Source organism: Bufo bufo, chromosome 6 (genome assembly GCF_905171765.1).
Source record: "Bufo bufo chromosome 6, aBufBuf1.1, whole genome shotgun sequence".
Lineage (NCBI taxonomy): Eukaryota > Metazoa > Chordata > Amphibia > Anura > Bufonidae > Bufo > Bufo bufo.
The window spans coordinates 63,253,152-63,271,101 of record NC_053394.1 but is presented as its reverse complement, the minus strand read 5'-3'; the positions used below and the strand labels follow the sequence as shown (position 1 = coordinate 63,271,101).

The following is a 17,950-nucleotide window of genomic DNA, read 5'->3' as shown; positions in this document are numbered from 1 at the left end:
AGCTGACAAAAGCTAGAGTGTGAGCTGAAAAATCAGGACATGATTTCTAAACTGCCACCACTCCCTCATTTTCAAGCCCACCTACACAAATCTTATATCAAAACGTTCAGCTATCCCTGCTGACACGGCTAAGCAATAGTCCTGATAGTTTTCACAATATGACCATTTGTTTGCAACTCATGCCGCCCATTGACATTCATTGAATCTCCACTCTAGTCACCTCAAATTTGAAGGGCAATTTCTAAACTGCGACTGTGCCTTCATTTTTTATATTTCAGAGACATACTATGCATCAAAATGTAGGTCTGGGTGTTGTGATTTTCACAATATAAAGCTCTTCGCTGTAGGATTTATAATTTTTAAACTACAACCGTTTAAAGATGGCAACCGCCAGTGAAGTGAGCAAGTTGGAGCAGTTTGTTTTTAACCGCTCTTCTCTGCCCTTGCTGTAGAGTGAGTTGCCATAGGAACCCAGGTGTGTGAGCAGTCAGCAGAGTGACAAAAGCTAGAGTGTGAGCTGAAAAATCAGGACATGATTTCCAAACTGCCACCACTCCCTCATTTTCAAGCCCACCTACACAAATCGGCTGCTGTTTTTATAAATGTATGTTTTAATGTAACTGTGAAGCACTTTGGGCAACAACATTGCAATTAAATGTGCTATATAAATAAATTGAAGTTTAAATGCATTTCTCACTCTATCAAGCTTGTCATGTGCACTTTTTAAATTTGATCAATCAATTGGTTAGTGTAATGCTTACTATCTTTACTCACTCCAAACACTCTACACAGTTACTCTGCCCACTCCATAAAGTTACTCTGCCCAGTCCAACTTTTCCACAGTTACTCCAGCCACTCCACCCAGTTACTCCAGCCACTCCAGTTGTAGACTACTGGTGGAGGCAAGAACACTTCACACAATTTCCCCAGAAATTGTAGCTTTTCTAGTTTGAAGTATGCTTTGCCAATATATTGTAATGTATGGATCGCATTTCAATGTAACGTCTTTGTTTTCTTCTATGACTGCCCCTGATATTACCACTGTAATCATACAGATCAGTTATTAGGTTTTTTTTTGTTTTTGTGGTGTGTTTCTTCTAAAGTCTCTCTCTATACATAGCATCAGACAGATTGTTGCTATGTGACCTCATAGCCCTTTGCCCCGACCTCTGCATTGGACACCATTGTATCCATGGACAACATAATAAACAGCTCAGTGCCACAATATATATGGCTATATATATGGCTAGGGACCTTCCTGTGTCAGTACATGATTGCAAAATATACATATATGGCCTCATGCACACAGCAGATGCGACCCATGTACCGTCCACACTTTTTTGCAGACCCATTGGGGGGCATTTATTAAGCATGTTGCACCAGAATTATGGAATAAAAGGCACCAAAAAGAATGGCGTTTTGCCAGATATATAAGCTGTTTACTCCACAATTTTCACCATAAAGAATGCACCGCATCAGAAATTAGTTATAAATGTCAAAGCAGGCGGGGCTATCAAATTGGCGCATATTACGCCTCATTTATCATCCTCTTATGGGCAGAAATGGCTCAAATCGTTCCGGACAATTAAGCCAGCTTATGTGGTGGTGGTTTGTGTAAAAAGTCGCATTAATGACATAAATATGCGACTTTTTGTCAGAATATCGCATTTATGAAAACAAAAACCAACCTGTAGTGGGAACAAGTGAAACGTAGGAATTAAAACAGTGCGATATAAATGAGCGAAGGAGCAGGATTCTGTCAGTAAATTGTCATTCAACAAAACAATAATAAAAAAGGCCCGAGTCTGAGACAAAAGTCGCAATTTACCACTGGAAATGTCGCAAATATGTTTCAAAAGTCCCAAGTGTGGCCTGGACAGGGGTGGCTGAAATGGCGCATTTCAGTTAAAAAAAAGTCTCATTTTAGTGGTATTGGTTTTAAAATCAAGTCACAAATCAAGAGAAATAGGCGGATAATCAAGTTGATACTTAAAGTCACATTTTACAAGTGGCGTGCACCTTTTGATATGAGGTGAAATAAATCACCACTTTTGTCTTGTGAAGTTAGAAAAAAAAATTGCGCAAATTACGCCATTATTGATAAATGTTCCCCAGTGTCTTCATTGACTCATTTGCTGGAGAAGATTTAAACCATTTTTTTATGCCTAAAACAGGCGTAGAAAATGATAAATGAGATGGGGCTGCCGGCCCACCCTTTTACCCACCCACCCACTCCCCCTTTCTTAGACCTCACGTGAGCAGCAGAAAAGCGGAAAAAGTTGCAGATTGCAGCGCAAATAACCTTTGGACCGCAATCTGCGACAGATATACTCCAAAGAAGTGGCATGTATCTGTTTGTAAATGCCCCCCATAGTCTATCCTTTTGCGGATAGGACAAACGGATGCGGAAAGCACACAGGTGATCAGTGCTTTCCCGCATCCATATGTCCGTTCCACAAAGCGATAGAACATGTCCTTTAATTGGCTGCAAAATGCAATGCAAACCATAGACCCACTGAAGTCAAATACAGATATGACACGGATGGTATTCGTATTTTGTGGATCTACAATTTGCAGACCCCACAATAAATATGGTCTCCTAATGCAAACTTTAGGAGATGACCATTGCTCAATATGTATTTTACATGTCCATCAAGTTCAACCTCAGATCAGTTATACGGCACAAATTAGATTAATTAAAACTTTTAATGCCATTTTCTGTTAGATAAGAATCTCTGACATAGAACCTGCCATTACTGCCTCTTGGGGTAGGATGATCCATAGTTTGACTACTCTAACTGTAAGGCCCCTTTCATACGGGCGAGTTTTCCGTGCGGGTGTAATGCGTGAGGTGAACGCATTGCACCCGCACTGAATCCGGACCCATTCATTTCTATGGGGCTGTGCACATGAGCGGTGATTTTCACGCATAACTTGTGCGTTGCGTGAAAATTGAAGCATGCTCTATATTGTGCATTTTTCACGCAACGCATGCCCCAAAGAAATGAATAGGGCTGAGTGAAAATCGCAAGCAAGTGCGGATGCGGTGCGATTTTCACTCATGGTTGCTAGGAGACGATCGGGATGGGGACCCGATCTTTATTATTTTCCCTTATAACATGGTTATGCTAAGTAAATTAGGGATGGAGGGGTTAAAAAATAAATAAATAAATAAATTAAACTCGCCTCATCCACTTGTTCGCGCAGCCCGGCTTGTCTTCTTTCTTCTTCTTTGAGGACCTGGGAGAAAAGGACCTTTGGTGACGTCACTACGCTCATCACATGGTCTGTCACATGGTCCATCACCATGGTGAGGGGCCATGTGGTGAGCGCAGTGACGTCACCAAAGGTCCTTTTCTCCCAGGTCCTCAAAGAAGAAGAAAGAAGACAAGCCGGGCTGCGCGAACAAGTGGATGAGGGGAGTTTAAATTATTTATTTTTTTAACCCCTCCATCCCTTATTTACTTTGTTCTCAAAAAAAAACTGAATAACGCAACGCAATCACATAAAACTCACCCCACTCGCAGGCAAAATCGCACGATTTTCCCGCGACGCACCCGCATCATATCCGGCCCTCACACGCGACGCCCATGTGAAAGAGGCCTTAAGATTGCTTTCCGAAATTGATGTGTAGATCGGCTTTCCTCCACATGTAAAGAATGTTTCTTGGTCCTTGGAATTAATAAATCATGTACCAGTTCTTTGTACTGACCACACATGTATTTATACGTATAAAAAGGGTACCTCAAAGGCATCATTTTTCCATGCAGAACAAATCTAACATTTTAAGCCACTCATGCACACAACCATGCTTTTTGTTGTGTTTGATCCACATTTTTGCAGACTGCAAAATGGATGCAGTCATGTGCAGGAGGTCTGAAAAAGACCTTCCATCCTATTTATTAATCTGGTCGTCCATCTCTGAACCCTTCCTAGCTCTCCTAAATCCTTTATAGTATGTGGCGCCCAAAACTAAATCCCATATTCAAGATTTTCACAAAATATCAAGAGATAAAACGTTTTATATGATCATTAGTAAACCTCTTCAGGCCTCAAGCACACGACCGTATGTATTTTGCGGTCCATACTTCACGGATCCGTTGTTCTGTTTTTTTGTATCCATAGCGTTTCCGTTCCATATTTCCGCTAAAAAATCTCCGTACGGTTTCGGTATGCCATCTGTTTTTTGCAGATCGGAAACAGGAACTTGGTAATAATTTTTGGACACATCCCCTTTTTCACTCCCCCTATATAACTTGGTCATGTGATTGTTGTTACTCCATTTTATGCAGCATTGAGAGCTTAGTTGGAATCCTCTGTTTGTCCGACATTGGTTTCTGGCTACTGTTATCTGTTGTATCATGGCTGACGATTCGGAGGAAATGGTTCTCTTGTGCTGGCTGCTTTCTCGGCAACAGTTGCAGCAGCCAACTATGCTGAACGTGGAACCGAGGAGGAGGCATTGGGTTCACCCAATTGTTTCTCAGCAGCGCAGGAAGGGTCATTTCCACACGCTGTACATGGATTTGCGACAGCATCCTGAGAAATTTCATGGGTTTTGTCGTATGTCTGTGAACAGCTTCGACTTTTTGTTAGCGACTCTGCGCCCTGTCCTCACATACCAGGACCCAAATATGAGGCGCTGCGTTTCTCCTGAGGAACGGCTCATCGTGACATTGAAGTATGTATTTTGTAAATTATTTTCTTTTTGGCGAGTGTGCAAATTATTAAATTTTACTATTTTTGCTAATTGCAATATGTGTGATAGTGTAGCTACAATGTAATAATGTGCATATTTAGATTTGGTGTGTATTTTTGGTGTGAGAGTATTTCTGTGTAGCAGTAATTTTTTTTATTTTATTTTTTTCCAGATTTTCATTTTTTTCCAGATTTTTGGCAACTGGAAATTCATTTGCATCTCTGCATTTTGAGTTCCTGCTGGGAGTCTCAACTATTTCTCATAGTTCATCAAACCTGTGATGTGATTTGACAGTGACTCCGGGAAGCGGTGATGCCAGTGCCCAAGCATGAGGATTGGATCCGAATAGCTGTGGGTTTTTACGTTGAAGCGCAGTTTCCAAACTGCTTCGGGGCACTGGATGGCAAACACATACGTGCTAAGAAGCCGCCTCACTCAGGGTCCCGGTACTACAATTATAAACAATATTTTTCTTTAGTGCTTTTGGCCTTGGCTGACAGTACTTACAAGATTTATAATTGTTGATATCGGGGCCTATGGAAGCACTGCAGATATGCGCATTTTCAGTTCTTCTAAAATGTGTGAGAGACTTCAAGCCAACCAACTAGCCCTCCCAGAACCCAGAAGACTGCCAGGTTCTGCGGGACCACCGGCTCCATTTGTAATTGTGGCTGATGAAGGGTTTGCTTTGGCACCACATGTCATGCGCCCCTTCCCCAGACGCAACCTGGATGACAGCAGGCGTATCTTCAACTATCGGCTGAGTAGAGCCCGTCGGTATGTTGAGTGTGCGTTTGGAATACTTACACACAAGTGGAGAGTATTACTGTCATCCTTAGAGATGGCACCCGGGTTATTCAAGCAGGATTTGTCAGGATTCATGATGCTCCCTCAGAACTTGATTTATTAGAACCTGGTACATATTCTTCATCTGGAGGATTGGACCAGACCCTTCATGGACCTCTTTGAAGAATATTTTTCAAGTCCTGAGGGTGCATTGCCGTGGCAGATGGACGTAGTTCATGGCAGACTATGAAGTGATCTGGACTCTGGTTATCATAGTTTTCTAGTGATTTTTTTATTTTTTAACCCCAACTGTAGGCAAAACTTGAAAACATCTGTCTGTGTTAATTCATGTTCATTTTTGAAATGTGCATGAGTGTGCATGTACCACTTGGAACCGAACCAGAGTTCGGGAAATAGTTTTTTTGCAGTAAAAATTAATCTATGAAGTTATTACTCGAAGTGATGCGAGACTTTGTGAAGTAATAACTCTGGCTCATCTGAGCCAATACATTCTAATACTGTACGGTGTGCTTGCTCCGTACAGTATTGGACCAAAGTTTTATGCGAATCGACTTCGGATGTTTCATCCAAAGTCGATTCGTTCATCCCTAGTCACAGCATACCATACCTGCAATATCTGTAAAGAATAAATCAAGGCAACTGGACTTACTGTAGATTTCTTGAAAACGTTTCACTCGTTCTTCCAATGAGCTTTCTCAATTCTGAGTGACTGGACAAGAATTCTCTGAGAATAAATATGTAACTGAATCAACATCTGGTAATTATACCCAGCATGGTATAATTCTTTGTACAGTCACTCTGAATTGAGAAAGCTCGTTGGAAGAACGAGTGAAACGTTTTCAAGAAATCTACAGTACGTCGAGTTGCCTTGATTTATTCTTTACAGATATACCATGACCTGGATAAATGAGAACCTTCACAGACATACCTGCAATACAAAGCACAGCCACTATACAATGGACAGCACTGTGCTTGGTATTGCAGATCAGACCCATTCACTTGAATGGGACTGAGCTGCACCTATGCCATGTGATCAATGAGCGTGATGTCAGTAGCTTAGGAAGAAGCTACAGCTCTCTAACAAGTAATCATGGGAGATGGTTAGGAGTTGAACCCCATGACTGATATAATATTGATGAGCTATACTGAAAATAGGTCATCAATATTTTTCTCCCAGAAAACCCCTTTAAGGTCCATCTGGGTGTTACCAGTTGGGGGAGTGAGCATAGTCTGACACTATCCAATCAGTGCTGCCAGTGTCATACAGTGTAGGGACACCCCCCTAACTGGTGACACCTAGATGGACCTTACAGCAAATCTGTCTCACAGAGACCTCCCTAACAAACTCTTTGCATAGACACATAGCTGTGGTTCGCCTGATTGAAACACTGTTTTTCTATTGTTGATCGGAGGATCCGTTCCCAAGTTATGATAATTTGATAATTAGTTATATTTATTATGCAAATTAGACCTTTGGTGCATTGAGGGCATCCACATTCCTCATATTACACCCAGGTTCCACTCATTTCTGTGGACTGGCAACAGAAGGGAGTGGAGCTCGGGTGCAACAAAAACAATGCCGACGTCCTCGATGGGCCAAAGGTCTAATTTGCATATCAAGAACAATTATCATAACTCGGGAATGGAGCTTCCTACAGCTACGTGTCCCTGCAAACAGTTGAGGGGGGGGAAGCTATAAAAAACACATGTGAACTGAAAAAAAAATGCAAGCGGTTTCGATGCATGGCTTTTTACTGCACAAAACAAGCTAGACCAAAATCATGTGTATGGACCCAGGGTACGGCTACACGGCGACACTGGTCATGTGACAACTATCGCACCAAAGATTGCAGGGGCATCGCAGTGTAGTGGTGATCCCATAGAAATAAATGGGGTCGCAGCAAGAATTGCACATGTGCCATGACTGCAATCTGTGAATGGCAAAAAAATCCAGCAGCAATTCAGGGGTCTCGGTCATGGCACACATGCCACCAGTGGCAACTCTTCTGTCGCTTTACTTGGAAGAGAAATTTATCAATAGTCTGTGACAGGACAAAGTTATTTGTTGCTCCTGCTAAGTCAACTTCAGAAATCCAGCTTTGTGGGTGTTCCTGTGGAGTACATTGCTTTTTCGCCTTGTTTATCAAAAATTGGACTCCACGCCCGACCTGCTGTAGCTGTGATGGATGAAAATAAGTCACATTATAATAGTTTGTCCTTTGCTGAACTTTACAAGTGCTGTGTACTTTTATAAATTTGGCTAATAGACAGTTACCTTTACCCAAATAGTCAAATTTGAAGACAAACTTCAGATTATCCTCTGTTGATAATTCAGGGACTCAGTGGATTGTATACCAATCAGCCATGACTTTAAAGCAGCCCAAGCTGTCTTGCGACACCTTTCTATCATGGCCAACTTCTGTGGAATCAGACCAGACAAGCTAACCTTCACTAGCCACAAGCATCAATGAGACTCAGGGGCCCATGACCATGTCGCGAGTTCACCAGTTGTCCTTCCTTGAACATCTACAACCACAGCATAGCAGAATCACTCCACAAGACCTGCAGTTTTGGAGAAGCTCTGACCCAGTCATCTAGCCATCACAATTTGGTCCTTCTCCGATCTATGAGATGCTTACGCTTGCCCATTTTTCCTGCTTTGAACTCAACAACTTTTTTTTATGAACTCTATAAACCAACCAACCATTTACAAACTTTTTATCATCTTTTTTTTTATTGTGTATTCACATGTGCAGTGTGGCCAAAAGCAGTGTTTAATGTTATACAGACTTCAACCATGGTGAGAACTAGACATCACTCTGTTCTCTTTGCTGAGGCTCCAGTGCAGAAAAGTTAGGAAGACCGGATATAGAGTTATGAAGAACTGAAAGGATTTTTTCTTTAATTGATCTTAATATTATTCCTCAAGTATCAGCCTATAATTGCTGTAAAGTGATGTTAGTGTATCTTCTAGATCCTTCCATTTTACTCATCCACTTAAAATGCATTATCTCTTTCCAATTGGTTCCATGTGCCTTTTACAGATGGGATAAAAGGCTGCCATCAGCATAAGTTCCTTAGGTACAGTCTGCTGTACTTCCTAGTATTGTAGTTATAGAGGTTATAAAAGACTGGGGGATAAAAGACATTGGAAGAGAAACCATGCAGATGTTGTCCATTATATCAGTGCTCATATACAGTACAGACCAAAAGTTTGGACACACCTTCTCATTCAAAGAGTTTTCTTTATTTTCATGACTATGAAAATTGTAGATTCACACTGAAGGCATCAAAACTATGAATTAACACATGTGGAATTATATACATACCAAACAAGTGTGAAACAACTGAAATTATGTCATATTCTAGGTTCTTCAAAGTAGCCACCTTTTGCTTTGATTACTGCTTTGCACACTCTTGGCATTCTCTTAATGAGCTTCAAGAGGTAGTCCCCTGAAATGGTTTTCACTTCACAGGTGTGCCCTGTCAGGTTTAATAAGTGGGATTTCTTGCCTTATAAATGGGGTTGGGACCATCAGTTGCGTTGTGGAGAAGTCAGGTGGATACACAGCTAATAGTCCTACTAAATAGGCCTCATGCACACGACAGTATTTTTTCACGGTCCGCAAAACGGGGTTCCGTTGGTCCGTATTCCGTGACCGTTTTTTCATCCGTGGGTCTTCCTTAATTTTTGGAGGATCCACGGACATGAAAAAAAGGTCGTTTTGGTGTCCGCCTGGCCGTGCGAAGCCATACGGATCAATGCAAGTCAATGTGGACGGATCCGTTTGACGTTGACACAATATGGCGCAATTGCAAACGGATCCGTCCCCCATTGACTTTCAATGTAAAGTCAGGAGTTAATATACCATAGGATCGGAGTTTTCTCCAATCCGATGGTATATTTTAACTTGAAGCGTCCCCATCACCATGGGAACGCCTCTATGTTAGAATATACCATCGGATTTGAGTTAGATCGTGAAACTCATATCCGACAGTATATTCTAACACAGAGGCGTTCCCATAGTGATGGGGACGCTTCAGGTTAGAATATACTAAAAGAACTGTGTACAGGACTGCCCCCTGCTGCCTGGCAGCACCCGATCTTTTACAGGGGGCTGTGATCTGCACAATTAACCCCTCAGGTGCCGCACCTAAAGGGTTAATTGTGCGTATCATAGCCCCTGTAAGAGATCAGGTCCTGCCAGGCAGGAGGGGGCAGACCCCTCCCTCCCCAATATTATATTCATTGGTGGCCAGTGCGGCCTCACATCCCCCCCCCCAGTTAAAATCACGTTCCGAATCCCCCATCATTGGTGGCCAGTGCGGCCTCACATCTCCCCCTCCCCTAGTTAAAATCACGTTCCGAATCCCCCATCATTGGTGGCCAGTGCGGCCTCACATCTCCCCCCCCCTAGTTAAAATCACGTTCCCCCATCATTGGTGGCAGTGGAGAGTTCCGATCGGAGTCCCAGTTTAATCGTTGGGGCTCCGATCGGTAACCATGGCAACCAGGACGCTACTGCAGTCCTGGTTTGCCATGGTTACTTAGCAATTTTTAGAAGCATTATACTTACCTGCGAGCTGCGATGTCTGTGACTGGCCGGGCGCTCCTCCTACTGGTAAGTGAAAGGTGTGTGCGGCGCATTGCCTATAGCACAGACCTGTCACTTACCAGTAGGAGGAGCGCCCGGCCGGTCACAGACATCGCAGCTCGCAGGTAAGTATAATGCTTCTAAAAATTGCTAAGTAACCATGGCAACCAGGACTGCAGTAGCGTCCTGGTTGCCATGGTTACCGATCGGAGCCCCAGCAATTAAACTGGGACTCCGATCAGAACTCTCCACTGCCACCAATGATGGGGGAACATGATTTTAACTAGGAAGGGGGAGAGGTGAGGCCGCACTGGCCACCAATGATGGCGGATTCGGAACGTGATTTTAACTAGGGGGGGGAGATGTGAGGCCGCACTGGCCACCAATGATGGCGGATTCGGAACGTGATTTTAACTAGGGGGGGTGGGAGAGGGGAGGCCGCACTGGCCACCAATGAATATAATATTGGGGAGGGAGGGGGTCTGCCCCCTCCTGCCTGGCAGGACCTGATCTCTTACAGGGGGCTATGATACGCACAATTAACCCTTTAGGTGCGGCACCTGAGGGGTTAATTGTGCGGATCACAGCCCCCTGTAAAAGATCGGGTTCTGCCAGGCAGCAGGGGGCAGTCCTGTACACAGTTCTCAGTATATTCTAACTTGAAGCGTCCCCATCACTATGGGAACGCCTCTGTGTTAGAATATACTGTCAGATATGAGTTTTCACGAAGTGAAAACTCATATCTGAAAAAGCTTTTATGCAGACGGATCTGCGGATCCGTCTGTGTGAAAGTTGCCAATGATCACGGACGCGGATGCCAATCTTGTGTGCATCCATGTTTTTTCACGGACCCATTGACTTGAATGGGTCCAGGAACCGTTGTCCGTCAAAAAAATAGGACAGGTCTTATTTTTTTGACGGACAGGAAACACGGATCACGGCCACGGATGAACAACAGTGCATTTTCCGAGTTTTCAACGGACCCATTGAAACTCAATGGGTCCGCCGAAAATCACGGAAAACGGAACAACAGCCACGGATGCACACAACGGTCGTGTGCATGAGGCCATAGACTGTTAGAATTTGTATTATGGCAAGAAAAAAGCAGCTAAGTAAAGAAAAACGAGTGGCCATCATTACTTTAAGAAATGAAGGTCAGTCAGTCAGCCGAAAAATTGGGAAAACTTTGAAAATAAGGGCTATTTGACCATGAAGGAGAGTGATGGGGTGCTGCGCCAGATGACCTGGCCTCCACAGTCACCGGACCTGAACCCAATCGAGATGGTTTGGGGTGAGCTGGACCGCAGAGTGAAGGCAAAAGGGCCAACAAGTGCTAAGCATCTCTGGGAACTCCTTCAAGACTGTTGGAAGACCATTTCAGGGGACTACCTCTTGAAGCTCATCAAGAGAATGCCAAGAGTGTGCAAAGCAGTAATCAAAGCAAAAGGTGGCTACTTTGAAGAACCTAGAATATGACATATATTCAGTTGTTTCACACTTGTTTGTTATGTATATAATTCATAGTTTTGATGCCTTCATAGTCTTGAAAATAAAGAAAACTCTTTGAATGAGAAGGTGTGTCCAAACTTTTGGTCTGTACTGTACATATCAGTGCCATGTGCAATTAGCCTGTACAACGACACACAAAGCCACAGGAACACCATGTGGAGCCACCATATGGCACAGCGTTATTATGTAGTGCTTCCAAACAGGATAAATCAAAAATAAAACTGCAGCACTCGTCGGTCTTCAATTCATGCTGGTTTATTCACCAGAAATTGCGACGTTTCGACCTCCTGGTCTTTCTCAAGCAAACCAGGTTTGCTTGAGTAGGACCGGGAGGTCGAAAAGTCGCAATTTTTGATGAATAAACTAGCATGAATGGAAGACCGACGAGTGCTGCAGTTTTATTTTTGATTTATTCTGGATGATTTGGGGATACTGCAGACTGGTATCCAACACTGCGGGCACCACCACCATAGAGACTTTTTGCTATAGATTCGTAAGTGCTGCTACTTTTTTTCTTTTTTGAGCTTCCAAACAGGAGCATGAACACAACAACAAAAAACTACATATGTCTCTGTATGAAATCAGAGGCAGATAGGGGTACAGCGAAGGGCCCTAAGCCAAAGCTCAGAGCCTGTTCGGAGACCCTATTCAACCATAATGCAGGTTTTCTAAAGGGAAGTAGTAAAAACTCTCTGAGATAGACATTATTGCTCGTCTTCATTCTTTGGACACTATATGATTAGGACCCGCACATAAGGAAATATAAAGAGTTTTCCATTAAAGACCCATCTAAAGCTTCACTATCAGAGGGTAGAATCACTAAGGCCCCTTTCACACGGGCGAGTTTTCCGCGCAGGTGCAATGCGTGAGGTGAACGCATTGCACCCGCACTGAATCCGGACCCATTCATTTCTATGGGGCTGTGCACATGAGCGGTGATTTTCACGCATCACTTGTGCGTTGCGTGAAAATCCCAGCATGCTCCTCTTTGTGCGTTTTTCACAGAACGCAGGCCCCATAGAAATGAATGTGCGGATGCGGTGCGATTTTCACGCACGATTGCTAGGTGACGATCGGGATGGAGACCCGATCATTATTATTTTCTCTTATAACATGGTTATAAGGGAAAATAATAGCATTCTGAATACAGAATGCTAAGTAAAACAGCGTTGGAGGGGTTAAAAAAAAAGAAATAATAATTTAACTCACCTTAATCCACTTGTTCGCGCAGCCGGCATCTCTTCTGTCTTCATCTGTGAGCAATAGGACCTTTGATGACGTCACTGCGTTCATCACATGGTCCGTCACATGATCCATCACCATAGTGATGGATCATGTGACTGACCATGTGATGAGCGTAGTGACGTCATCAAAGGTCCTATTCCTCACAGAACAAGACAGAAGAGATGCCGGCTGCGCGAACAAGTGGATTAAGGGGAGTTAAATTATTATTATTATTTTTTTAACCCCTCCAGCCCTATTGTACTATGCATTCTGTATTAAGAATGCTATTATTTTCCCTTATAACCATGTTATAAGGGGAAATAGTACAATCTACACTACAACTAACCCAAACCTGAACTTCTGTGAAGAAGTTCGGGTCTGGGTACCACAGTCAGTTTTTTATCACGCGCGTGCAAAACACTGAAAAAAAAAAACTGAACATCGGAACGCAATCGCAGTCAAAACTGACTGCAATTGCGTTCCTACTCGCGCGGGTTTGCCGCAATGCACCGGGATGCATCCGGATCTAATCCGGACACGCTCGTCTGCAAGGGGCCTAAGACTCCATTTTACATTGGTGACCTGATCATTCACCTTCTATTTCTGCTAATGTTTCTGATTTTGAGAGGATCTATATTAGGCATGGGTCTCAATATATTTCACACTTCACATTCCCTTCATTCATATAGATTTAAAGGGAACCTGTCACCGGTATTTTGTGTATAGAGCTGAGGACATGGGTTGCTAGATGGCCGCTAGCACATCCGCAATACCCAGTCCCCATAGCTCTGTGTGCTTTTATTGTGTAAAAAATAAATGATTTGATACATATGCAAATTAACCTCAGATGAGTCCTGTCCCCGACTCATCTCATGTACAGGACTCATCTCTGGTTAATTTGCATATGTATCAAATCGTTTTTTTACACAATAAAAGCACGCAGAGCTATGGGGACTGGGTATTGCAGATGTGCTAGCGGTGATCTAGCAATCCATGTCCTCAGCTCTATACACAAAATCCCGGTGACAGGTTCCCTTTAAATATAAAAAAAATGGCTACCTTCAGCCACCAGTATGTGGAGTTTAGGTGCTTCCTACATACTCTTGTGACAGACAGCAGAATTTCATCATTTAAAGGGGTTTTCTGGGACTTACATATTGATGATCTATGGGGGCTGCATGGTAGCTCAGTGGTTAGCACTGGGATGTTGGTAAACTATCTACAGGATAGGAAACCCATATGTAAGACCCAGAAAACTCCTTTAAATCTGTGGCTGTACAGGGATTTTGGAACAGTGTATCAGAAAAAAATGGGTTCCAATAAAAATGAATGATAAATTTAATATGCACAGAATACTGGACCTAATTAGAATACAAAAAATGGTGTTCATGTGTGGACATTCAGTATGACTCAAAATTATTTAATTTAAATCCCAGCTCTTTCTGTGTTTAGGAGTCCAGTAGGGACATTTAGCAAATGTGGTACGTCTGTTTTTTTGGGGAAATTTGACGCGCATTTTGGCGTATGCTTGGTTTTGCTAAAAAATTTGCAACATTTGGTATCCTGTGCCGGTTTCAAATGTGACGTGGGATTTAGATTATGTTTAAATATACAACAGTTTAATATATTTAGTGCAACAATTTTAAAACGTCACAAAAACATTGCATCGCCACACCAGTCCCCCCGGCGTAATTTCATACGCCTAGCGTACACAACATCAATATGTCATCAACCACTTTTCTAATTGCGTAAAAATGAATACCACCATGCGCCAAACCTATTATTTGGAGCATGAAAGAAATCCAAAAACAGTCTTAAACCTAACTCCAAACAGACCAAAAATAATAAACACCCCCCCAAAGTTTTTCCAGTGTTTTGAAACTTTGCCATTAAAAATTGATCCTTCTGGACCGAAAAATGAGGCAGTCTCATTCTTTCTACCCTGTTGAAAAAAAGTATTGTGACGGAAACTTTTCAGTGGGGATGGACGGAGGCTTTTAACCGTGATTGTAGTAGCCACACTATGGAAAACCTATGGATTTATTGACAGATACATTCCAAAAAATGATCGAGGGTTATTTAAAAAGGATAATCATTATGTGAACAGGCCCTAAATCCAACCAGCCAGTTCTGAAAGGAATATGCAAGATGCAACAGCTTTAGTACTATGGTTTGCGTCAATGTAGTTTTCTTCATACAACATATTACTGCATGTGTGTTTTGTATTTTCCATTAACACAATGGCATAAAGGGGAAATTTTATGAGTATATGTTATTTTATTATTTCACCACATTTGTGGGCAATGGAGAGGTTTGCATGCAAATCAGACAACCTCTGTAACGATAACTAATACCGTCTGTAATATGGTTGCCTAATGACTATGCAGTGACTCACTGGATCACCGCTAAAGGCTTAATGTCACACTCTACAAGCTGTTAATGTGTTTAATGAGATGTGTAGTGCACTATGTATCCCAAAAGGTTATATATGGTTACAAAGACATTAATTGGCAGTCATTAGTAGTCGGCTGGTCCTATGATCCCCTGGTTAGTTAGTTGAGGGCCTGCTTCTGAACAGGCAATAGACAAGACCTGCTTGTATGTGATGTTGAAAAGTAGACCGAAACAGAAGCCTTTTCCAGGAAAACACCATTTCTATGAGTGGAAAGTTGCCAGAAAAACAACTTTACCAAGGAGACAAGAAAACAAATATTTCCATAAAGTTGAGGACCAATTTAAGGCTATACCGAACTGAGACAGTAAGGTAAACGCACATTTATGGCAATAGACTTTACTGCTTGTGGTTAAGGTTAAAGGGGTTGGCCAGTTTATATTGCTAGGTGTACATATTCTGGGAAAAGCACATGCATGCAGCTAGTAACCTGCGTATTGGCGCTGCACAGGGAACATAGCTGACAATGGAGGTTCTCATCCATCAGCGGCCTCCATTCATTTATACAGGGGATAGATCCTCCATCTGCAGCCATGTTCACAGCGCAACAGATAAACATAGATATTCAGGGCCGATAGTTTAATAACGCATGTTCTGTTCCCAGCATATGTGCAGCTGGTAATATAAACTGGCCAACTCCTTTAACCTTTACCACAAGCAGTAAAGTCTATTGCCATAAACGTGCATTTACCTTACTGTCTCAGTTCGGCATGACCTTAAATTGGTCCTCAACTTTCTGAAAATATAAATTTTCCTCCCTTCTTGGCAAAATGGCCACCTGTTCTAGGAAGTGAACCTCACACATTGGTCAACTTAGGAAGATTGCATGGTATATAGAAAGATACTCAGGGGTAGACCATCATTGCTGCTATCTCCTATATACAGCCTTTGGGAGAAACCCGCTGTGTTATATACTTTAGAACTGCTCATACTGCTAGTGTTTGTACTACAACCTCCATCATCTATTCAACAGAGATTTTTTTCATTATAACCATCCACCGGCCCTACACCTTCTCTCCTGTCTTGCACCCAGCTTCCTGTCCACCTAACATTAAGGGCACCCTAGCCACCAACAAGCAGGGTGTTCCCCCAAGGGGAAGAGGCATTGCGCCCCTCCAGCCTACAGAAGTGCTGGAGGAGGGTATTTAGCCACTGTGAGAACTACAACCACCCTCATTGCTGCAGCCATCACTGCCATCCTCTCCAGCTGTGGGCCGGCGTGCGACACCTAAACCTATATTATAGGTCAGGCTGAATTGCCACGTGGCATGGGCACCTATGCATTGTGACCCAGTAACCACATATGTGGCGATCATGTCTCTTCACTTCAATAGGATTGTGCAGAAAAATATATACAATATACAAAATTGGCACTTACGACAAAACTAACAAAAATTGTACAATGATACATGATGTAGTCCTGACTTGTCTACATCTGACTACCTGAATCTACGGGAAGTATGAAAAATTGTTTAAATGATCACGGCCAAATAAAAACTATATGACAAATGCACAAAGACTCTCAATAGAGGTCTATAAGGACAGCATATAGAGAAGACAAATGGACATGCAGAGAGTCTCGATAGCATGTATGTTTGCTGCATTGCTCAGACTTAAATACTCAGCCTCCCAGCACCTCCTTCCCAGCCTAGAGATCTGCAGAACGCTGTGTAGTCAATGCACTCAATGTAATTATATGTGCCTTCAATTAAAGGAAAAGACAAGGTCTCGGTCGCTTTGCAGTAGGGCAATTTTCTCTACAAAACAAAACGAGCGCCCATTAAACAGGTGACCGCATTCACATCATCATATACAACACACACAAGTAGCCTTGGGATATAGGAAATAAACCTTGCTTACAGGAGCTGCAGAGATGGAATATGTGAAAAGCTCCCCTCTGGGATTTCTGTAAATTCAGACCTGACAAAGGACCTGCAAAAAACACATAGGTAGACATGTCATGTAAAAAAAAAGGCGCAAAAAGACCATAGCAATAAACAATAGCAGTAGCACAATCTAGATTCAAAATGCATCACGAAAAAGCCAACAATAACCTAAAACCAGCTTCTAATACAATGTGCAAGGCAGCATGCATGACACATCGCTGCGTGCCTATAGCACCTCATACAGAAACCCTGTACAGGAAGAAAAAAATGCTTACAGCCCTTACAGTGAGATAACATCAGGAAGGAAGGTGCGAGGAATAGTCTTGGCGTTTTCGCATAAGGCATTGTCTTTGGTACAGGTGCACCAGGTTGGGCATTTTGACTTGCTCGGTCTTCTCCCTTCAATCTCATTTATCAATAGGAGACCAACCGAAATGCAATAGAATAGAGCAAATCTTCTATGTAGCCTGGTGCCATTCCCCATCCTCCAGGTAATTTCTGACTGCAGCCAGTAAGACGGATATCCCAAACCATGAACAGCAGCTGTGGTCTTTTGTAAGGCCAACACAAGGGTCTCGGCTTGTCCCCTAGGCTGTCTTCTTCTTCTCAGCCGCTGGGTTGGCTTGGAGGAACCTGCAGCTTTATCTGTATGCTGTGTGTGTGTGTAGTGTGTGCAGAGGAGAGACTAGTGCTGTGCTGCGAGATGGGGAATATCCAACTGCCCGGCAATAAGGGAGAGAACAAGGGATACATGCATTGCCATGTAAATATCAAGCTC

The 17,950-nt window shown here is 42.8% G+C and overlaps 1 protein-coding gene across 1 annotated transcript in view; it reads right to left on the bottom strand.

The window, feature by feature from the left end:
* The window catches only part of LGI1 (leucine rich glioma inactivated 1), a 98,110-nt gene extending 80,454 nt beyond the window's left edge, over nucleotides 1–17,656 (bottom strand). Inside the window, exons 1-2 of the mRNA XM_040437710.1 lie at nucleotides 17,457–17,656; nucleotides 17,147–17,218 (exon numbers count right to left, since the gene is read on the bottom strand). Of these exons, the coding sequence (XP_040293644.1) occupies nucleotides 17,147–17,218; nucleotides 17,457–17,656 (272 nt within the window). The remainder of the gene's footprint in view (nucleotides 1–17,146; nucleotides 17,219–17,456) is intronic.
* Between the last annotated feature and the right edge of the window lie 294 nt (nucleotides 17,657–17,950).